At 38.1% G+C, this 24,664-nt stretch overlaps 1 protein-coding gene across 1 annotated transcript in view; it reads left to right on the forward strand.

Annotated features, from left to right (window-relative positions):
• FIG4 (FIG4 phosphoinositide 5-phosphatase) overlaps positions 1-24,664 on the forward strand; it is a 137,807-nt gene that overhangs the window by 58,999 nt on the left and 54,144 nt on the right. Inside the window, exons 17-21 of the mRNA XM_034670771.1 lie at positions 9,726-9,864; positions 16,284-16,342; positions 17,540-17,687; positions 20,456-20,539; positions 22,381-22,576. Of these exons, the coding sequence (XP_034526662.1) occupies positions 9,726-9,864; positions 16,284-16,342; positions 17,540-17,687; positions 20,456-20,539; positions 22,381-22,576 (626 nt within the window). The remainder of the gene's footprint in view (positions 1-9,725; positions 9,865-16,283; positions 16,343-17,539; positions 17,688-20,455; positions 20,540-22,380; positions 22,577-24,664) is intronic.

Below are 24,664 nucleotides of genomic sequence, written 5' to 3' on the forward strand. Positions count from 1 at the left end.
AAAGAGACCAATAGTTCCAGAGAAAAAATGGGCAAATGACATGTCCAGTTCATAGGGAAAGCAATGCAAATTGAATCTAAACACATGAAAGAAAGCTCAACTTCACTCGTAGTAAGAAAAATAAAATTGTATCAGGGTACTACCACTTCATACATCAGCAAAAATCAAAAAGGTTGGTGCCACTTTGTTGGCATAGGGGGAAACAGGGCCCCACATAGAGTGTTTTTTTTGTCGTTGAAGTGTAGCTAATGTACAATATTATATCAGTTTCAGGTATACAACATAGTGATTCAACACTTATATGTTATGAAGTAATCATGGTAGATCTAGCTACTATCTGTTACCCATACAAAGTTGTTACAATATTATTAACTCTATTTTCTATGCTATACATTGCAACCCCATGTCTTATTTATATTATAATTGGAAGTTTGTACCTTTTAATTCCCTTCCCCTAATTTGCCTAATTCCCCCTCTGCTCTGGCAACTACCAGATTGTTCTCTGTATCTATGAGTCTGTTTCTGTTTTGTTTTTTTGTTAATTTGTATTGTTTTTTTAGATTCCACAGATAAGTGAAATTATATAATATTTGTCTTTCTCTGACTTATTTCACTTAGCATAATACCCTCTAGGTCATCCAGATTTCATTCTTTTTTAATAGCTGAGTAATATTCCATTGTGTGTGTGTATGCAAATATATATATGCACAAAAATATATATACAAATATATATATATATCTATACCTATTTTATATCCTATTATATGTATATCTCACATCTTTTTTATCCATTCATCTAGAGATGGACACTTAAGTTGCATCCATATCTTGGCTATTGTAAATAATGCTACAATGAATATGGGGGTACATCTTTTTGAATTAGTGTTTTTGGTTTTTTTGGATAAGATACCTAGAAGTGGAATTTCCAGATTATATGGTAGGTCTAGTTTTAATTTTTTGAGCATCCTCCACACTGACTTCCATAGTGGCTGCACCATTTTGCATTCCCACCAACAGTTCAGAAAAGGGTTCCCTTCTCTCTGATTCCTCGCCAGCACTTGTTATTTCTTGTCTTTATGATACTAGCCATTCTGACGGATGTGAGGTGATATCTCATTGGGGTTTTGATTTGCATTTCCCTGATGATGTGTGAGGTTGAGTATCTTTTCATGTATCTGTTGGCCATCTGGATGTCTTCCTTGGAGAAGTGTCTCTTCAGGTCCTCTGCCCACTTTTCAATCAGTTGTTTGTTTTCTTGGTATTGAGTTGTGTGAGTTCCTCATATATTTTGGATATTACCCCCTTATTGGGCATATCATTTGCAGATATCTTCTCCTGTTCAGTAGATTGTCTTTCATTTGTTGAGGGTTTTCTTCACTGTACAAAAGCTTTTTAGTTTGATGTAGTCTCATTTGTTTATCTTTCCTTGTGTTGCCCTGGGTTGTTAGGAATTTTATCATCGGTTTTTATAGACAGATTGATGCTGACTGACTCTCAGCCTCATTTAAAAAACTGTTCTTGAGGCTTCACATATTAGCATGCTTTGAGGTTTGTCTTTAAGAAATACCTTTGGTTTCTAACATAGCTGGTTACATCGGCAGTTGGAGGATGCCAACAAGATATACCTAGGTACTCCCTTCAGAGGTTAGGAAGAGTTTTATAATTATAACTTTCTGAAGGACCTTGTTAAGCACCTTCTAACTTTTTTTTTTAACATTTATGTTTTGCTAAGCTGAATTTTCTTGCTACAGCTTGTTGAATTTAAATCCTGTTATAAGAAAGAAAAAAAGATACAAGATAGCTTCAGCAGTTAATAATAGATCTGCTGTGTACATGTATACATACATATATGTAAACATACATACAGACATGTGCAATTTAAAATTGTAGTGAGTGTGTGTGTTTGCACACATGGAGGGGAATCATATTCTTCTTAGAGATTTTAAAAAAGTGAAGTCCGCAAGGTAAAGACAGCAAAGCTCACCACAACATGGGAAACATGTGGAGGTGGCATCACTCAGCTTCATGATCGTGCTGTAAGGTAGTGAAACAGTTTTTTTCCCTTTCTGCTCACCACTGGAACAGAGGTGTGCAAGGGAGGAGAACATTTTAGTTTATCAAGGCTAGCAAGACAGTCTTCTAAGGTCATCCCTCTAACAGCAGGTTTAGAGTAGATAAGCTGTGTTCGGCTCTAGCAGGAAGAAGACACTTGGCAAAATGCTTTGTTTTAATAACATTTTAAATAACATAAATAACTGTTCGCCTGTCCTGCAACCAAAGCAGTTAAACATGGCAAGAGAAAAAGTTGTAACTAATTATGCTCCATTTTAAACTGACTGCAATTCTCCAAAGGACACTCAAAACAGCCTGCCAGTCCTACTACGTTTCTCTAGTGTATTCGTTCTAGGGGAATGACTGTTGGGAAATGACCACTTTCCAAAAGGACCATTTCATACCATTTTGTGTCTTCTCCTAAAATCTATAGCACCCCAATCTCAGCTGTGACCTCGCTTGTACTTCACTGAGAACATGTCATTGAGGTGAACTCCCTTTTCACCTTCCCTCTCAAAGCAGAACCTGTCCTTATCTGCGGCTGTAGTTTCTGTATTGTATTACAGTGGTTGGAGTAGCCCGGTCCCATCTTAGGCCAAACCCTCTGCCATGCTTTGAATCCCATCCCTTCATGCTTTCTCTGTAAGTAGACTCTCATTGCTGCACATCACCAGTTTCCTCCCTCTCTCCTGCCTCATTTCCATTATCATGAAAGCGCTCCTTAGTAGTGTCCATCAGACCTTTCCTTCCCTCCCCAGTCCCATGTCCCCCTCCAGCTACAGTCCTTTTTCCTTGTCTTCCTAAGCAAAATCTCTTGAGTTATCTGCGTGCTGATTTCCTCTCCTATCCTGTTCTCTCCACCTGCTTCATCGGCTATCTGTCAGGCCGCGGAACCCGCCATCTCCCTATTGACAAATCCAGGGTCATTTCTCTGTCTTCATCTTGGCTCAGCCATTCAGCAGCTTTTATCATGGGTGACCACTCCCTGTTTCTTGAAACTCACCTCTGTGATCTCTCACTCAATCTCTCTAGTACTGTCTCCTGAACCATTTCTAAACCCTCTTCTCCTTTCTTTTTATACTTTTACCTTAGGGGCATCTCATCCAACTCGTAAGTATCGTGTGCGTTTGACACTCACCTTTGTGTCTCTAACCTTGACTTCTCTACTGAACTCCAGACTCATTTTTCCAAAAGCCCACCTAGCTAACATCTCTTCTTGAATATTGTGTTCATTTTCTATAGGTTCTATAATAAATTACCACAAAATTAGTGCCTTAAAACAACACCCATTTATTATGTCACACTGTCTGTGGGTCAGAAGTCTGGGCACAGCATTACTCAGCTGTGTTCTCTGCTTAAAGTCTCACAAGGCTGGTAAAAATGAAGGCAATAAAGTCAAATGAAGATAAAAGAAGGCAAAATTAAGTTGGTGTTGGCCAGCTGGGCTCTTACTTGGAGGTTTCCAGGGTCATTCAGGTCAGTGGCAGAATCCCATGCAGTTAAAGGACTGAAGTCCCTGTGGCCTTGCTGACTGTTGCCTGGGGGTCGTTCTCAGTTCCCAAAGGCTGTTTGCCTGCTTGCCTTCCTTGACTTGTGGCCTACTCTGTCTTCAGAGCTTGCAGTGGCACAGTGAATTCTTCTTGCGATTCTAATCTCTCTGCCTTCCTTTCTACTTTTCTCTCCTGCTTTTGAAGGATCCACCTCCACTGATTACAGTGGACCCACCCAGATAATACAGGATAATTGCCCTATCTTGGAGTCAGTGATTAGTAACCTCACTTACATCTGCAAAATCCCTTTGCTGTGTGATATAAAATATTTATGGGTGTGATGCTAGGGAGGAAATCTTGGGGCCCAAATATCTTTTTTTATTTTCTAACATTTTATTTATTTGTCAGAGAGAGAGAGAGAGTGAGTGAGCACAAGCAGGGGGAGCTGCAGGCAGAGGGAGAAGCAGGCTCCCTGTTGAGCAAGGAGCCCGATGTGGAACTCTATCCCAGAACCCTGGCATCATGACCTGAGCCGAGGGCAGACGCTTGACCGACTGAGCGACCCAGGCGTGCTTTGAGGCCCAAATTTCTTACTACCACAGATAACTAATAAGAATCTCAAACCAATCATTTCTGAGACAGAAACTCCTTACTCCGACTCAAACCTGTTTCTCCATTTGCCTTGTCTACCTTGGCACCCGTTGCTCAGTCCAGAAACCTTGGAATCATCCCTGATTCCTTTCTTTTCTTTACTTACCCCTCTGTCCCAGTCCCATCTCTTGGAAAATCTCATCGTCTCAGCCTCCAAAATATATCCTAAATGCCTCTGCTGTTTTTCATCATGGCTGCTGCCATGCTGGTGCAAGAAACTGTTACCTCTCATCTGAACAACCGCAGTAGCTCCTGATTCAGCCGTCTCCACACCTGTGCTCCTGTTCTTCACAGCAGCCCGAGGGATCTTTTCAAAATGGAAAAAATGGGCAAAAGATATGAACAGACACTTTTCCAATGAAGACATACAAATGGCTAACAGACACATGAAAAAATGTTCAAAATCATGAGCCATCAGGGAAATTCAAATCAAAACCACATTGAGATACCACTTTACACCAGTTAGAATGGCAAAAATGGACAAGGCAGGAAACAACAAATGTTGGAGAGGATGTGGAGAAAGGGGATCCCTTCTACATTGTTGGTGGGAATGCAAGTTGGTACAGCCACTCTGGAAAACAGTGTGGCGGTCCCTTAAAAAGTTAAAAATTGAGCTACCCTATGACCCAGCCATTGCACTACTGGGTATTTACCCCAAAGATACAGATGTTGTAAAGAGAAGGGCCATATGCACCCCAATGTTCATAGCAGCATTGTCCACAATAGCTAAATCGTGGAAGGAGCCGAGATGCCCTTCAACAGATGACTGGATTAAGAAGATGTGATCCATATATACAATGGAATATTACTCAGCTATCAGAAAGAATGATTACACAACATTTGCAGCAACATGGACGGGACTGGAGGAGATTATGCTAAGTGAAATAAGTCAAGCAGAGAAAGATAATTATCATATGGTTTCACTCATTTAGGGAACATAAGAAATAGGAAGATTGGTAGGATAAGGAAGGGAAAAATGAAGGGGGGGGTAAACAGAAGGGAGAATGAACCATTAGAGACTGGACTCTGGGAAACAAACTGAGGGCTTCAGAGGGGAGGGGGGTGGGGGATTGGGATAGCCCGGTGATGGGTATTAAGGAGGGCACGTATTGCATGGTGCACTGGGTGTTATACGCAAATAATGAATCATGGAACATTGCATCAAAAGCTAAGGATATACTGTATGGTGACTAACATAACATAATAAAAAATTATTATTAAAAAAAAAACTGAAGTCAGAGAGCATCATGTGCCTCTCTAGGCCCTTCCAGGGCTTTCCATTGCACTTAAAATACAACTCTTTACAGTGACCTACAAGGCCTCGTGTGGCCTGGCCCCGTCTGTCTCTAATATGGCTGTTCCCCTTGTTCACTGCCCTCCAGCCTCCGTGGCCTTCCTTCTGTTCCTCCAGCTGCCCAGTTTGTTCCTCCTTCAGGCCTTTGTGTGTATTTGTCCTTCTGCATGGGCACAGCCCCCAGAGCTTTGTGTGACCACCTCTTTCTCATTTTAACACTTTAGACGTTACTCCCTCAGACCCTGTAGCCTCTACCCCTGCCCTGACTTCCCAATGCAAGTGGCCCTGTCCTGTCCCTTCCCTCTCCTGTCGCTTTGTGTCCCTGTCTTCATAAAACATACATCCCCTGAGTGTCCATTACTCACTTGTGTATAGGTTTGTTTGCCACTTGAAAGGTAAGCCCCACCCACAGCCAGTCTATCTTGTCTATTACTGTATCCCTAGTGCAGAACATAGTAGGTTCTTGGGTGAGTGAATGAAGGGGAGTTCTTTTCAATTATGAAAGTAATATATGTTAATTATAGCAAGTACAGAATAACTCACAGTGAAGTCAGATAATCTTCACCTTCCAGAGACAGCCATTTGTTCATATTTAGAACATGAGCCTTCCTTACACGTAGTATTATGTTCCGCTTTTGCCGTTTTAGATAATGTGAGTAATCTTTATGACCTTAAATATTCTTCTGTAACATGATTTTTATTAGCTTTATGGCAGTCTATCCTTTAGAAATATCATAATTTAATTTAGTTATTTAGTTATTATTTTGCATTTAGGTTCCTTTTAAACATCTTTAAACATATACTTTTTTTTGCATATCTTTGATGTTATGGAAATTCCAGAAACATATTTATTAGGTCAGAGAGTATAGATATTTTCAGGGCTTTAAATATATATTTTTATATTTTTATTTTTATATTGTATATATTATTATATAATATAATTATATATATCATATATATTATGTTAAATATAGATATTTTTAAAGCCCTGAAAATATCTATATCTATCTATACATAAATACATATGTATTTACACACACATATATACCTCACGAAAACTTTGGTGAGCTGAAATGGCATAAAACGAGTATCCTCCCCACTTTCCAAAAGTTTGGGTTACACCACTTTGCTTTTAGGAAAAACCTACATAGTATAGTAATAGCTATTTTCATAAAAGTTGAAATCCTCTTCAGATTTCTTTCCATTAACATGAACAGGTACCAATGTAGGTCTTTCCCAAGCAAAGTGGCATAATGCAGACTTTCAGAAAGCGGGGAACACCTGTGTTGCCAAATTACCTCAGAGAAAGGATACTGTATAGCAGTTAATGTTCCCTCAGCAGAGTATGGAGGTGCCCATTTTGATAAGTATTTGCCAGCCTAAATAGCTAAAAAATAGTATTTTGTTTAAATTTGCATTTGTTTGATAACGTAAAGTTGAATTTTGGTAGGTTTATTGTCTATTTCTGTTTCTTTCAAAAATCACATGTTTCTCTTTTTCTATTAGGGTGTTGATCTTTGTCTTTCCTACATTTAATTGGTATTTATTTCAATATATAGTATGAAGTAAGGATCTAACTTTATTGTCCCCTCCCCATGCAGTAATTAAACAGTACTATTTATTGAATGTTCCTTTCCATTATTGATTTCAGAGGCCACTTCATCACAAACTTAATTTAATATTAGAATAATAAATACTCTAATTCTAAAATAATTTTTTTGCTAATTAAAAATAAAAAGAATTGTTATATTCAAGCCTGATCTATTTAATACATACATAATAAAACTGGTTAGTGAGTGGAGCGTGAAAGATACATTACTCTTTTTTCCTTTAAAGCATGGTTGAGAACAAAATTAGGTAATCATTGCCCTCTTGTTATCCACAACTACAGAGAACGCTCTTGTCCATATCCAAAGTTCTACTGTCTTCCTGAGGGTGGATGTCTTATTTGTAGTCAAGAGTAGCCAGGAAAAGACCCTCCTGCTTATTAAACTGGCCTTAGATTCCTTAGTTAGTGACCACATACATCATAGATACATATTTATATAAACAGCAGCACATTCAGCAAGTCTTCATTATGATCCTTTGAAGGAATATCCTTTATTTGGTTATGTTTCTCACATCTCACATTTTATCATACTTGTTAAAAGTTAAAGGAAGAGGGGGCGCCTGGGTGGCACAGCAGTTAAGCGTCTGTCTTCGGCTCGGGGCGTGATCCCGGCGTTTATGGGATCGAGCCCCACATCAGGCTCCTCCGCTATGGGCCTGCTTCTTCCTCTCCCACTCCCCCTGCTTGTGTTCCCTCTCTCGCTGGCTGTCTCTGTCTCTGTCAAATAAATAAATAAAATCTTTAAAAAAAAAAAAGTTAAAGAAAGGAACTATGAGATCTAAAGGATGAAAGACTCCCTGAAAACATGGCTGAAAATGGAAAACTTCTCGATAGTATTACGATATCTTGAGGTCCTGCATAGTATGAATTATCAAGTGCCATTAAAGCTATTCAAGAAGCATAAAGAATGTAATTACTATAGAAGTAGTATGGAGGCACCTGGGTGGCTCAGTTGGTTAAACATCTGACTCTTGATTTCAGCTCAGGTCATGATCTCAGGGTCCTGAGATCGAGCCCTGCATTGGGTTCCATGCTCTGTGTGGAATCTGCTTAAGATTCTTGCTCTCCCCCCAGCCCCTCCCCTTGCTCTAAATAAATAAATAAATTCTTAGGGAAAAAAGCAGTATGTTTACTTTTGTATTGTGTAAAGAGGGTGCAAATTGGGGTGGTAATGTCTGCATCATTTAATACTTGTTTTCTCTCAAAAGTGGCAAAAAGGCCCCAAATTTGCTCAGCATATAAACACATCCCTTTTATATATTACTTTTGGCCTGAAAGGTAAATGTTGCTTTAATGGAACACTTCCTCTCAAAAAGTAATAACACGAATACCTGTTTGATGTGCCACATTTCATTTATTGCTTTTGCTGAGATGACCAAATAGTCCAATGAGAACAATGTTGCTAATTTTAGAGATATCTGTGTTCACTGTAGCTGTTGGAAGAAGATTGATTTTATGATAATATTATCTTGTTTCGAAAGCAGTCATTTCTGCTGTGCTGTCTTTTTAGTTCTGTGCTCATTTTCAGAAAGAGGGTATTATTTAATTGTGGATGTCTGCCCCAAACTTGAATACCCGGGGCTCTGAGACAAGAATGAAAGGCAGGAAATGAGGGGAAACAATGAAGGATGCTAGGGGGGAGACAGTGCAGAATGGGAAGGGTGCTTCATGAGACCCTTTAGTGCTTATCATCATTTTTTACCAAAATATAATTAGAAAAGGAAGGAAATATAATATATGTGCATATGTGGTTGGTAATTTTGGAGTGGTTGAATAGTTAGAATGAGGCTGTTATCCATGTGCCCACTCTGCCTTCATTATCAAACACAGAAGGGAATGGGCCAGTCCCACAGCTGAGGGGACAGAAAATGTTGTAAACGTTGTCTCTGCTAAAGAGATGGAGACTATCTTTTCAAGGATTAGAAGTGGAAACTAAGCAGACCAACTTGTTCAAGGTTGTGCAACAGAATACGGATAGCGTTGGATCATTTTGTTTGTTTGTTTCTGACAGTCTCTGCTGGTCATTGGAACAAAGTGAAGATGTATTTGTTTCTGGTAGACTAAGAATGGTGAAAATGTGTTCTTATCCTAAAAATAAAATCACTATTGTATTATGGCAGTTCTTGAAGATTTTTAAGAGTCTCTCAAAATTCAAGAAGCGGTATGTGCTCACTGTCCTCTAGATTATGAGAGGAATGGAGCAAAAAGGAAACATTTGGAAGCAAGATTTTAATTCTGCTCAAAATCTTGGTGACTCTGAGAAAAAACTGAGGGCTTCAGAGGGGAGGGGGGTGGGGGATTGGGATAGGCCAGTGATGGCTAGTAAGGAGGGCACGTATTGCATAGTGCACTGGGTGTGATATGCAAATAATGAATCATGGAACATTACATCAAAAACTAAGGATGTACTGTATGGTGATGAACATAACATAATAAAAAATTTTTTAAAAATCTTGGTGACTGTTTTTTAGATTTTGTGTATGTGTATGACTTCTGAAGTATAAATACTATTATTTTCAAAGGTATGTTTTATGAAATCACAGTTGTACTCTTTTCCTCCTGAGAAAACATTCTCCTGAGTTGTATATCTCAGTAGTGATTTCCTAAAAAGCCTATTTTTGCTTTTCAGATGCTGATAGACAAGATTCCATTAATCTCTTCCTGGGAGTTTTTCATCCCGCTGAAGGGAAACCACATCTCTGGGAACTCCCAACAGATTTTTATTTGCATCATAAAAATACCATGAGACTTTTACCAACAAGAAGAAGGTATTTTTCTTCTTAGTCTACTACGTAAACTCAGATTTGATGTTATTTTGAACATGAGATACTTTCATTTTTGAGCAATAATCGCATAGGCTAAAGTAGTCAGTCTTACGACACGTTGGCTGTGAGGAATTCTGTATTGTTGGTATCCTGATACTGGGTCTGGGAAATTGTCATTAGTAACTGGTGGTTTGCATTTTTCATAAGTTAGAAAGTTTCAGAACTTCATCACTGAGCATAAGTTGTCGCTCCACTAAGACAAACCATCAACATTATTTCTGAGTGCTTCCTACAAATGTGGAACTCTAAAGAACCCTCACATGTAAGGATTCAGTCTTCGGTTTTTCACGTGAGGGGTCCAAGAGCATCACTTTGGAATTCTAATGTTGTTTCTTTCCGGAAGCACAACCAGCTCTTGGTGACACTGGTGAAGACAGGAAAGTAGAGCAGTGACTCTGGGGGCAGATACCACTCCCAGATCTCCTTTTACTCAGGCCTTTCTAGAGTCAATAGCTATTTCAAGTTCTTTTCATGACACTGAAATTGATATTCATATTCTCAAAAGAAATAAAGTGTTTACCTGGAGTGTGGCCTCAGGGTTCGCTTGACTCTGTAGTTGTGTGACCTTGGATTGGTTACTTAACCTCTCCCACCTCATTTTCCTTATCTGCAAATGTGAATGGTGGGACACACTTCACAGAGTCATTGTGAGGGTTTGGTGAGGGTTTAGTGAGAAGACTCTTGAGTGTTTTTAACTGAGGCGTCATGTACTAACATAGTGAGTTTTGCCACATGAGCAAAGCTTTCACACACAGGAGGCTGGAGACTGGTGCATTCTTCTCAGAGGCCTACAGTGTTGAGTTTTCTCATAACTGATGCTCTTCTCTCACAGCGTCAGTTTTATATAGTCCTTATTTTGTGCAACCGTCCTTCCCAAATACTATGGGGGTCACTGCCAGTCTGGGCTTAATTGTATGGACAGACCACAGGCAACTGGACAATTAGCAAGTGCTGATGTTATAGCTGTTACCAAATTCTGTGTTACTTCAGGAGTGCTTAGAATATATAGGGATGGGTCAGAGTTTCTGTTTCTCAGATTTGTTCTTGTAAGTGCATATTGTTGGAATAACCAACTTACTATTTGAGTTTACTTTTCCTATTAATGAAGCACTGCTGGTTTTCACAGTAGATGATTGCCTCTGAATTTTTGCTGATAAAAAAGTGGAACTAATTATGTCTGTTTGGTGAGAGATGAGTTTAAATACCCATATTTAGCTCTGGTGATGCAATTGACTGTGGGTAAATGTGGGTGATTTTCTGAAATTTCATATTACTTTCCAGTATAAAAGCTGTTAACACACAGCTTGGGAAGAACCAAAACTCAATTTTCTACTGCAGAAATTAGCTTGTGTATTACAAGTGGACATTAAACCGTTTGCGCACCTTTAGTTACATAACTGATTACTAAGGCAGGAGTGTCGGAGCTTATTTGTGGCATCAAAAGAAGCTGCTGTTATATCCCCATTTTCTTAAAAAAAAAAAAAAAAAAAGGAAACTGAGGTTGCAGAGAGAATGTGTCTTGACCGAGATAATTCAGCTCATTAGATGATTCAGCAAGAATCAGCTGCAAGCCTGCCACTGAAAATAAAGTTTTATCAAAGTAGATAATATGGCTCTCTCAGTTGGTTTGGTCTCCTGTTTTTGTGGGGGTTTTTCCAACAGAATATCACGATTCCAAAAATCAGTTTATGCTATCAACAGTAGATATGGCTCATAAATAGTACTTACAAATACTGGAAGATGAATTTCAGTGTTTTTATTTTGGACTTTCCAGTGTCACCTACCTATAACTGGTTATTTTGGTGACAGTTAATATTATAATTCTCAAATAAAATGAATATTTAGCCAGAGGCAGTTAACTGGGTGAAAGCGTGGACTTCAGGGCTGGGTAGGGCTGAGTTAGAATTTCTGCCAGTGTGTGACCTCAGACCTATTAAACTCTGGAAATCCTTTTCCTCATCTGTAAGATGGAGAGGACCATGAACACCTCAAGGGTCATTTTGAGGATTAAGTGAGAAAATGTGTGGGAACTACTTAGTACTGGGTCTGACACAGAATCAGCGCAGCCTCAAAGCTGCCAGGCTCTGGAGAGATGGCCTCCAGTTAAAATCTGTGTGACTGTGGGCAAGTTATATAACTGGTCGAAGTCTCAGTGCCCATTATCAGTAAAATAGAGATAATAATACTATCTAACTTGTACATTTTTCTGAGCATCAGATGGGATAATATAAATGCTTAGCACATAGCAAATCCAACAGACGTCAGTACTGTGATTTTTCTTTAAGGAGACTATATTCCCTAGTTGTAACATTTATTAAAAAATCATACAGGATGACCATAAAATCTGGAAACTTAGATAATATTATTTTATCACTTATTATATTTGCTTGTGTTTCCAAACTGGGTGACCCTCCTGTATTTTATATTGTGTTTACCAGTGATTTATTTGTGTTTTTATTGAATGATAAAGGAAGGGGAATAATTCTGGCTCTGACTAGAGTTCATCCAAACCAGATCCTCTTGAGGTAACTACTTAGTTACTCAAAATCCCACATTTATTTATCTGCCTAGCACCGCTAGATGAAGCTTTGTTCTGAGTTAGGTTAATATGTCACCAAGATGTTTTTAGATATTAAGCACTAATTACTTCATTGACTCAGAGTTGGGAGGCTTCCTGGCTCTACTGTCTGATGTGTGAGATCCTCTGTGTCTCCCCAGGACAGGTCATCTGGCCTGTGNACAGGTCATCCGGCCTGTGCATGACTAGTCCTGGGTTGTCCTCTGGGCTGTGTCTGGTTGAGACAGTTCCTTTCAGAGAATCCACTTATGCAGTTCTTCCCCACATCACCCTGAGATCTGCTGCTCTGTAAGTTTACCTACTAATCTTAGTTCAACCTGCTGAGACCTTAAGAACATGATTTTCCTATCCACTTTATAGTCTTGTAACTATTTGAAGACAAGTTCACACCTTCTCAAAATCTCTTCTTCTTCAGGTTAAACAGCCCCACTCTCTTCAGCTGTTCCTCACAGACTGTAATTTCAAGTTTCTTTGGGATTCAGAATGCTCTCCTCTTATGGATTCCAGTCCATGTCAATGTTTTTTAACTGTGGTACCCAGACCTGGGTTCAGTAATGGTCACAGTTTGATATGATTTATGCCAAATATCGTGGAACCATTGGAGCCATTATTCCTCTTCTCCTGGTGACTCTGTGTTTATCATTAACTATAATATTGCACTAGCTATTTTTAGCAATGCCATCATAATGTTGATTTTCTGAGCTTCCTGTCCATTAGAACTCTGAAGTGTTTCTAACATGGCCTGCTGCCATGCCTTATCTATACCATCCTTGTATGCTCATTCAAGCATTCTTGGTCATGTTCATATGTGCTTTGCCTGCTTCCAAAAGAGAGGGTTTAAATGTATATCCTTTTTATTAACTATTATCTATAGATTTGCAGCTTCTTCAGATTTAATCAGCTGGTCGTCTTGATCCTAATACAAATCCCTGAGGAAAAATGTTGAATAGAATAAGGTAAATGGCAGAGCCCTCTGGGACACCACCAGACAACTCCTTCCACCTTAACAATGTTTCATAATTTTTGGTTGGAATTATTTAAATGGCTGTAACTTACTCTATTGTCATCATTTAATTATACTGTCCTCCTCCCCACATTTCTCTATCTTGTTCACAAATACTGATTACTTTGCTAAAGTCCATGTATTATTTCAGAGGGCTCCCATGTAAGTTAAGGGAATGAGAGAGTCCTTTTTTAAGTCTCCCTAACCTTCCTATGTGAATGAGCTAGTGGAATTGAGCACTCTTCATACTAGGGACCAAAGAAGAGAAGAGCAGCTGACTTATTAGGCATTGTGTGCAAAGGAAGTAGTGGACCAACTTGCAGTTTCAGTCCTCTGATCCCTGGTCCCAAAGCAGGTTTCTGTCCTGCTGCCAGTGCTCTTCCTCTGAGTATATCTGCTCGGGGGTTGTGGTAACAAAGATCTCCCCCCATCTTGGGCTGAGTCCTCTCACATGCTCTCATCCTCCATCCATCTCAGCTCATCTTCCCTGGGGTGGGGATTTTTCATGTGTTCTGTGTTTCTGAGACCCACCCAGTAGAGCTGGACTTTCTAAAAAATATTGTTAAGTTGCTTTATCTTGCTTACGGAAATACGGTTTAGTAATATTCAGGAAAAAAAAAATCTATGGCCTGTTTCAAGTCACTAAAAGATTCTCTCTTAATTCTTCTTCTCCACGTGGTACTTTCTGAGCTTAAACACATTTTTTATCATGTTTGCTTCTTCATCTTAGGTAAGCTAATGGTGAGCAACATTCTTTAGGAAATTCCTTATATACTAGCTAATACCTTCTTTATATTTTCCTCCTCTGCCAAGATTTAGTGATTGCAAAATAGAATTTACACCTGTGCGCGTGCACACACACACACCTTAAACAATTAGTCCATGCTTTTTCATTCTTCTGATCTGATAGTCTGATTCTCCTGTGAGAAAAGCAAATGAGATTAGACTGGTGTATTTTGCATGTGGATTTATGGAAGTCACTGGTCATCTTTTTAGGTTACTCACAACACATCTCCATTTAACTTGATTCTGTTATCTCCTGGAATTGACATCACACTCATTAGTGTATAGTTTTTGGAATCTCTTACCCTCTCACTTTTGAGCACCAAGACTGCATTTGCCCATTTTTAGTTTAAGTTCCATTCTTCACTCTTCTTGGAAAGATGATTGATCCCAGTGATACCAGGACACTTGAATTCTTTTAGAGATGCTCTGCTGTTTCCTTTCATCTCTTGGGCTGTACGTGGCTTCTCTCTTCTCTTGTTTTTATCTTTCCAGCATGAAACTTCTCATGACTGTTGAAGGTAGAAAGAGTGCTGTGATTAAGTAGCTCTCCTTTCTCTGTCATTATTTTCAACAGGACATTTCTAACACTATTTTATGTGTCAGACACACAGTAGGTGCTCAATAAATGTTGAAAGACTGAATGAATTATTCACAAGCAGCAGACATAACCCTTTTCTGTTCTTTTCATGCTCTAAAGCCTTGCTATTCAAAAAGCAGCATGAGGACCAGCCACTCTGGCATCACCCAGGAGCTTCTCATCAATGCAGAATCTCAGGCCCCATCTACTGAATCAGAATCTGTCCTTTTAGAGGGTCTCCTGAGTGTTCGTGTGTGCACTGAATTTCAAGAAGGACTGTTCTAAAGCATAACTTTGGTCTCAAGCAAAACTTGAAGAGCCTTTCCTGTTATCATCTCAGTCCCCCACCCCCAGTTCATTAGGCGTCATGTTCCTTTTTTCCATCATCCTTGGTTAGTATTCTGCTTGCCATCTCTAAGAGAGTTCTCTCTGTTGCCTATTTCATTTAAATACCCCCTATTCTTCATAATTGGGATTTTTCAAGATTGAAATACCAGCATTTTATTTTTAGAAAGCCTTTCATTTATTTAAAATGATCTTTTTAGCGTTTTCGGTCATAAGCTCTTTTTTTTTCCTGAACCTTTTGAAAATCTGCGTTTTTAATACATTTTGATATACCATTTCACATCATTCCCCTTCCTAGCACTCATGAACTTTGATATAGCATTTGCCCCCTAAAAATCCAATTTATCAGAATTTGATTTAGAATTAAATCCAATGTTTCAGATTCTCAGCTTACACCAGAAGAGTCTTCTGGCAGAAATCCAGGTGATTGAAATTCCCTACCTTCCTCTGACTCGCCTCTGTAATCAAGTAGTGAATATTTACAGTTAAAGATTAACAGGGCCTCTACTATTTTCTAAGGGAACTTGTTCTTTAGGACTATCTATTCGCTTAATGATTTTGCTTAACTGTTGTAATTAACTATACACATAGACCCATATACATAGAGCAGAACGGAGAACGGAAAAAGTAATCTAGTTCTCAGATAACCACATGCCAGAGAGTGTTGGTGGTAGAACTTGGGGCAAGGTCCTGCTGTGCATTGGCTTACAGAGTAATGCAGGCACAGTCTCTGGGGAGAAGTAAACAGCAGCTTTTAGAGTCTGGCTTAGTATACCCCAATATTTTTTAGCTTAAAGTCAGTAACATCAGAGCATCTTGACTCTCAGATGTGTTTGTGGCAGTTTTGTAGCTCTGTGACATAGCTGAAACAAGAAAGGGGTTGAGAGAAAGTGAACATGTTGAAGACCTCCTATACCAAAACCTTTACAAATATGTTTTTAAAAGAAAAAAATTAACTTTGAAGTACGAGGCAGAGTCTTAGTATAGACTGTAAACCCCTTTTACCCAGTGAATTGTAGAAAACCAGTGTTTACATTTGGTCGATCTTACCCTTTTATTTTTTAATTTTATAGTTATACTTACTGGTGGACACCAGAGGTAATAAAACATTTACCGCTGCCGTATGATGAAGGTAGGTACACTGTTTCTCTTTTAGTTTTTATACCAACATATTTTGGAATTATTCCTAAATGAGCTTGAAGCATTAAATTCTTTGCATATAATATTTCATTAGAAAGAAATGAATGACTACTCAGTTTTATGTTGCTGCTATAATAGGGGATTGTAACATCTTAGACAGCTTTTTAAGGACAGTGATTATGTTATACGTCTTTTATTCAAGTGACCAATACCTTGTATTGTGTTTTACAGTTATTAGGTATGTCCCTGAAATGTCTAATGGTTTTAATATATTAGTTTACCATTTTAAATTAGTACTGATTATATTTCTAGATATTTGGGGGCAAGGGAAGGAAGTGAAGACCCATTCACAAGGAGAAATAAAAACTTTTCCTGTATCTAAGCAGTGAAAAAAGATACAGATGCGTATATGAAAGTACATTTTAGTCACTAAAGTTTAAATTTCATTTCATTAATTTGTCAGAAAAGCAGGAAAAATTCTGTATTAAATAAATGACCTCAAACGTACAGTACATTTGAATGATGTTTCCAAATTGAAGTAAGTGCTCAGTTTTGAATAGAGTGTAGCACTGTTACTGATCCCCTTGACCTTGAGCAAGCCAGTTTTCCCAGTTGTGAGGGGGCACCAAGTAAGATCGAACTGCCAATCTGGAATGTTCCACTTGAGGACTCTCATCGAGTCATGGTTAGGTATTCCAACTTTGGGTGGTAAAAGCCATAAACTAAGAAGATTACAAATGATTTTTAGCTCTTAATAAATTTTTAATTAATTTTTAAAAAGTATTTGTAACCTTGAGATTCTAGGAAAAATCATAACTCATATTGCAAAGAAGATTTGTTGTTCTAGGAAAAAGGAAAGGACTTTAACAGTTTAACATTGGCCATAAACAGGATTTGAAACATAAAGGAAAACTTAGTGAAATAGCTGCACCATTCTTAATTAAAAGGTAGAGGGTATTTATTTATGAGCAAAAAGGAATTTAAAGAGCTGAGTAGTGTGATTTCTAAAGTTAACTCCCTACTCCCACCCGGACTTCTGGGGGCCCTCCTGCCTCCTTGGAGCTTGTCACACTTCGCTTTGCCCTGTATACTCTGTGCACATATCTCATCTTTCCCAAGTGTATGAGTCCTAGAGAGAGGACCTAATGTCATCTAAAGACTTTATGAGTAACAGGCATATCTTTCTTAGTTATCTGTGCTGCGAACTTAAAGAAGTTGATAGTGAAGAAATTCCACAAATATGAAGAAGAGATTGACATCCACAACGAATTCTTTCGACCATACGAACTGAGTAGTTTTGATGATACCTTCTGCTTGGCTATGACAAGCTCAGCACGGTACGTTGTGAGTGCCCTGAGACTGTTGTAAGGATTTGGGAACTTTAGTTTTCCTGTCCACATAGATATGTCTTGCTTTGCCGCAAGTCTGTTCCACAAGCCTGCTAGCGGGGATCGTACAGCCTCTGAGTACCACCTGTGATGAGGGGAGCCTGCTGCTTCAGGAGGCAACCCCTTCTAGTGTTAAACAGCTGGAATTAATTTCTTTCCTTTGGTAAGTTGAAACCTGCCTGGCATTGGTCCTAGCTTGTCATTTAGAATAAACTCACTTTTTAAACTTGAACATAGACATCAAGAGCCAGCATAAATTAGTGGGAAAAACCATAGTCTCTGGAACTAGAAAAGGCAGAGATGTGCATCATGGATCAGCCACTGCCTACTTGTGTGACCTTGAGAAAATTATCTAACTTATCTGAGTCTCAGTGTCTTCTTTATGTAGACAGGGGCATGTGTATTATACACTTATATACACATACATGCCAAGTGCCTTGATGAAGTTCCCAACACAGGTGGGTGTCTAATAAATGGTGGCTATCATTCTATTATCATTCTTATTAGGAATAGAACAAGTCTGGTTCTTTTTCTGTGTGACAGCCCTCCAGATATTTGAGGAAGCAGTGTTAATTTTTTTCGGATAAATATCCTTCATTCTTTCTTTTCACAATTCATGTGACATTGTTTCCAGACTCTTCATCTTGGTCTCTCCTTTCGAATATATTACATTTTTTCAGAATTTGGTGGGGTCTTTTAGAAAAGTGACAGGACTAGAATAAGAAAATTAGGCAAAGCAAATCACTTCATGATTATTGCATTTTATATTAAAGTTTACATTTTTGTATTTTACAATTTCTTCCAATGTGATCTAGATATGCCTAAACTTAATGTACATGTAGAAACATGTCCTGTGGTTTTGTTTCTGAGAAACTATATTTTGCTTCAGTTTCAGATGGAAAGTTTAGAATTTTTACTTGGTTGATTTTTATTTAAACTTATTAAAAGTTGAGAAGTTTTAACCGTAAGGTCATTGTCATTTCCAGAATATTTCAACTCAGCAAAGGATGAATGATGTTATGCGTGTGTGTATATACAGTTGATTTTGTATTTGCAGGGGTTATGTTCTATAAAATTCGTGCAACAACTGGATTAGAGAGTACTGAACCATTGCTCTTTGGGGAAATACAGGGTTAGGTTCCTGGCAAGCCTCGGGTCACAACACTTTTATCAGCCAATCAATACATAACCATGTTATGTGTGTTTCTGTTTAAAGACGCCTTATTAAATATATATTGTAGATTTATTGACATTGAACTTATAGCAGACACTATTTATTAACATTGAACTGACAGCAAGCAACACTATAACTCATACCAGATGAGCCCCTCTCCAACACACGTATATTTTTTTAAGGTTTTATTTATTCATTTGACAGAGAGAGAGAGAGAGTGAACACAAGCAAGGGGAGTAGCAGAGAGAGAGGGAGAAGCAGGCTACCCACTGAGCAGGGAACCCTATGTGGGGCTTGATCCCAGGACCCTGGGATCATGACCTGAGCTGAAGGCAGACGCTTAACTAACTGAGCCAACACATGTGTTTTCTTTCCAACACAAAGCTCTCTTGTGCCTAGAAACACTGGAGAGCTTCAACACTACGCTTGGGGTCATTTGAGACAATGAGGTTACCAACAAAAAGCACAAAAAGGTGAAAAACATAGCAGTAAATAGACCGTGGAAAGGACACTTACTTATAGCATGAGAGCTGAGACAAGAAGGCAGAGCCTCACCTTGTTCTCCATCAGCTGAGAACATGAGCGTTGGATTACTCTATTTTTTCACTGTTCTGCACATGTTTGCAGGTGATCGTGAAAACTCTGAGTGTTGGTTTTGGGGTTACAAATGTTAGTGAGCAAGCAAATTCTCAAATAAGGAGTCCACAAAAACCAGAATCGACTGTATATGTTCAAAAAGAAAGAAAAATTAAACCACTTACATTTTTAAAACAACATTTTCTGTCAAATGGGCGTTTTGGGTCAGATTCAGTTTTACTTTCTTTTCCTTCAAAAATATGATGGGTCACACTTGTAGCAGTATCCTTCCCAGAGCCATAACTCTCATCAGCATAAACCATGCAACTCTGGTCTTTCTGGCATCTATGAGAGGTTTGGTCTGGTTACAGCAATAATCAAGAGGTAGGCCTTGCACAATGCAGAAGTAGCTTCAGCTTATTTTAGTATGTGGTAAACTAAAAGTTTCTATTCGAAGTGTTCCAATAGCGCTTTAATGAATTAACCCCAGCCCAATGAGGTAGACGCTGATTCAAACACTCCTGTGTTTTTGATTATTATTTCAGCCTCCCTAGGTAGTATAGTGTAATAAAAACATTGTAAAACTTAGCGACGTAGTGTTTTGCCATTGATTTTATGAGTTTAGTTTTACCCGAAAAGTAATTCTGATGTATAAACAAAGTGTATACATCATGGCAGTAATTTAGATATAACTCTGTTCCAGTAGAGAAAATCTTAAATTCAAAACCACTGGGTCTCATAATCATGAAGAAAATTCACAGTGAAGACTGATAGCATTGACGTTACCTGTGCCCTTAGTTCATGGGGGTTTATGGCCTTGATCACCTAAGCTCCCTTGAACATTTGGCTCAGAATAGATGTAGCTCTGAGGGCTAAGAAGAAATAGTATAAGAATATGAATTGAACAGAAGCCAGTATCCTCTGGATGGACAGTTATTCATATGGAATTTCTTTCCTCTTTCTTCAGTGACTTTATGCCTAAGACCGTTGGCATTGATCCAAGTCCATTTACAGTGCGTAAACCAGATGAAACCGGAAAATCAGTCTTGGGGTAAGATTTGCATATAGAATGAAATTTTAAAGATTCCTGTAAATTAATATGGCACTTGCAATATAATTGTCACCAAAAAGAATAAGTTCAAGTCACACAGTTTGGAGCACATTCCATTTATTGCATCTATGCAGGTAGTTCACTCACGGCACTGGGATCACTGAAGAATTCAACATTGAAAGAATTTATAGGAATTTCAGCAACATGGTGTATTTTATTATTATTATTTTTTAAAAATAATTTTTATTTTGTTGTATTAGTCACCATACAGTACATCCCCAGTTTTTGATGCAATGATATTTTATTATTTTAAATTAAGAATATCACAGATAGCATAGGGGCAGGTAGCAGATATGTGTTAAGTCCTATAAATAACTCAGCATTTTCCGTTTCCCACAACATAAAATACTTAGGTAAAAATTGATAGTCATTTTATTTATTTTTGTTGGCATCCTGAGGAACCATTAAAACAAATATGCTCAGGTAGAGAAATTAATAGATTTTCTGTGTATTACTGTAGAATTCTTTTGGGGAAGACTGTTATATCCAGTAATGTGAGGAAGAACTCAAACCATGTTTCCATCTTCATGCTTAGACACTGGAGTGAGATGTGATGTGTTCTAGCATTAGAATCTGTTACTGCCACTGACCTAAATAATCCCAGTGATGAGATGTTTTTAAGACTCTGGCCAGAAACCCTGGCTAAACTGTAGAGATTGAGTCCTAGTTGTATTTGTGAGTGTGTATGGGTTCCTTGTTGGACTCTAGCTACATGTGGTTTATACAATGGGATATATTACTATTTCCAAATATACCATGTCTGTGGCCTTAAATAGCTGCGTGTTAAGCCTTGGACTGGAAACTAAGGAATTTAAGAGATGTCCTCAGGAGTTCAGAATTCCAGAAGTTCCTGTAATAGATACATAAATGACCAGCTACATTATTGTATAGCACAGAAATGCCATTGACTTTAATTTTTACTTTACAGAAAGTCAGAAACTAGCTTATTTTCTGTAATAGCTAGCCCATGGTCGGATAGTACCCCATTTTCCTTTCCTAGAACATTTCAGAATACTATAGCATTTTAAGTCTTTTATAGAGAGTGGTTTTTAAAGGGTGAAATATTAAACATTTTTCACAAAAGCCAAAAATTTTACTATAAAATATTTTCTGAGTTTAAAAGAAAAAAAATATTCTTAAGACTCTCATATTTGGAACTAAAAGTAAATACTTTTATAAGTCTGAGTTTTGGGGGTTTTTTCCCTATATATTCCCTACTATTTAGTAGGAATGTCTAGCAAATACAGTTATTTACTAATAACACAAATTTCAGAATTTAATTTATGTTCATCAGTTGCTCATTACTATGATACAAATCATCAGCTGATGCTGTGATTGAAAAAATCATAGAAGGGAAGGAAATTTACATGGATTTGGCTATTGACCTTTTCTTGAAGGTTTTACAACTTGTAGCTAGATAATTTTACTAATGTCCCAAACACATAGTCTTCCATTATTGTACCGTAAGTTTTGAAAATATTGATTTCATTTACCAAAGGAAGGCACAGTAATCAAGTGGTGAGAAGATTTCTGCATTAGCTCACACGCACTTACTGATTTATTCTCTGAATTTATAACAGGGCTTAAATTCATATAAGGTCAGCACATGTGCATGGTAAAACATTAAGGTTTTCCCTTATTCACAACTTGAACCTAGAGACTAGTTTCTCACAGCCATTTTCTTGTGCTTCACTAGGACTAAAGTTTTGGACAGAGTCATATATAGTGAGTGTCAGGGTTTGGTTTAAAGATGCTTTATATCAATATTCATCTTTTTAAAGGAGCAAAAGCAATAGAGAAGAAGCTGTCTTACAACGGAAAACAGCAGCCAGTGCCCCGCCGCCCCCCAGCGAGGAAGCTGTGTCCAGCAGCTCTGAGGATGATTCTGGGACCGACCGGGAAGAGGAGGGCTCTGTGTCTCAGCGCTCCACTCCAGTGAAGATGACGGACATGGGAGACAGTGCCAAAGTGACCGAGGTGTGCGGGAGAGGAGCTTGTGTGGTCTGGCATGAGGCTTTAGAGAATGATCTCTAAAATTATACTTTCTGTTAAAAGGCTGAGAGTCAGAAAAGGTCACATTATCTCATGCATACCATTCTAATGTGTGGGTGTTTGAGACATTGCAGAGATGAATTCTTTTTTTTTTTTTTTTTTGCTGAAGTATATTTGACATACAATATTATATTTGTTTCAGGTATATAACATAGTGATCCCACAATTCTATACATTACTCAATGCTCAGCATAAGTGTAGTCAGCTATGACCATACAATGTTACTACAACATTGTTGACTATATTGCCTATGCTGTACTTTTCATCTCCATGACTTATTTATTTTATTACTGGAAGTTTGTACCTCTTAATTTCCTTCACCTATTTTTCCCATGCTTGTACTCCCCTCTGGCAACCACCAGTTTTTTCTCTGTATTTATGAGTCTGTTTGTTTTTTATTTTTATTTATGTATTTATGTATTTATTTATTTTTTTTTAATAGAGATTTTATTTATTTATTTGACAGAGAGAGAGACAGCCAGTGAGAGAGGGAACACAGGCAGGGGGAGTGGGAGAGGAAGAAGCAGGCTCCCAGTGGAGCAAGGAGCTCGATCCTGGGACCCTGGGATCACGCCCTGAGCCAAAGGCAGACCGCTTAACGACTGAGCCACCCAGGCGCCCCTGTCTGTTTGTTTTTTAGATGCCACATAGAAGTGAGATCATATGGTATTTGTTTTTCTTTGTTTGACTTATTTCACTTAGCATAATACCCTTGTGGTCTATCCATGTTGTCGAAAATGTCAAGAATCTCGTTCTTTTTTATGGCTGAGTAATATTCCATTGTGTGTATATGTATATATATACCACATCTTCCATATCCATTTATCTATTGATGGAGATTTAGTTTGCTTTCATATCTTGGCTACTGTAAATAATGCTGCAGTAAACATAGGGGTGCATATATCTTTTGAATTTGAATTGTTTTGTGGGTTTTTTTGGTAAATATTCAGTAGTAGAATTACTGTATCATATGGCATTTCTGTTTTTGATTTTTGAGGAACTCCATTCTGTTTTCTACAGTGGTTGCACCAACTTACATTCCCACCAACAGGGCATGATGGTTCCCTTTTCTCCACATCTTCGCCAACACTTATGATTTCTTGTCTTTTTGATACTAGCCATTCAGACTGGTGTGGAGTGATATCTCATTTTGGTTTTGATATGCATTTCCCTAATGATGAGTGATGTTGAGCATTTTTTCATGTGTCTGTTGACCATCTGGATGTCTTCTTTGGAAGAATGTCTATTCAGGTCCTCTGCCCATCTTTTTAATCAGATCATTTGTTTTTTAGGTGTTGAGTTGTAGATGTCCTTTATATATTTTGGATAGTAATCCTTTATTGGATATATCGTTTGCAAATATCTTCTATTTAGTAGGTTGCCTTTTAACTTTGTTGGTGATTTCCTTTGCTATGCAAAAGCTTTTTATTTTGGTGTAGTCACAATAGTTTATTTTTGCTTTCGTTTCTCTTGCCTGAGGGGAACTATCTATAAATATATTGCTAAGACTGATGTCCAAGAGATTACTGTCTGTGTCTTCTTTTAGGAGTTTTATGCTTTCAGGTCTCCCATTTAGGTCATTAAGAGATGAATACATTTAACATAGATGTTATTGAAATGGTTTCATTTTGAAATAAAATCGGTGTTTTTGTTCCTGTATAACAATCAATTTATCACTTCAGAATTTTTAAGAGAATCCTGTCCACTTTTGTGCAGCACATCCACTTGAGGTCCATTTATTTCCTTGCTTAGCACATTGTTGGAATGTAGGGTTTGGACCTAGGCCTCACAATCTTTGCATAGCCTCAGTGGGAAATTCACCCTGTTCAATTTGACATTACCAATATAAGGGAACAGAAAAGGGAAGTAAACTACAGAAGAACCAAATCTAGCTTTAGGGAAATTTAATTCCAGGAAATAGCCAAAAGTCATAGAAGTAGATATGGCAAATAAAATGTAATAATATAAGAACTGAATCCGTAATTCCAGGAGTTGACAGACTACAGCCAATTG

This window comes from Ailuropoda melanoleuca, chromosome 10, assembly GCF_002007445.2.
Source record: "Ailuropoda melanoleuca isolate Jingjing chromosome 10, ASM200744v2, whole genome shotgun sequence".
Classification (NCBI taxonomy): domain Eukaryota; kingdom Metazoa; phylum Chordata; class Mammalia; order Carnivora; family Ursidae; genus Ailuropoda; species Ailuropoda melanoleuca.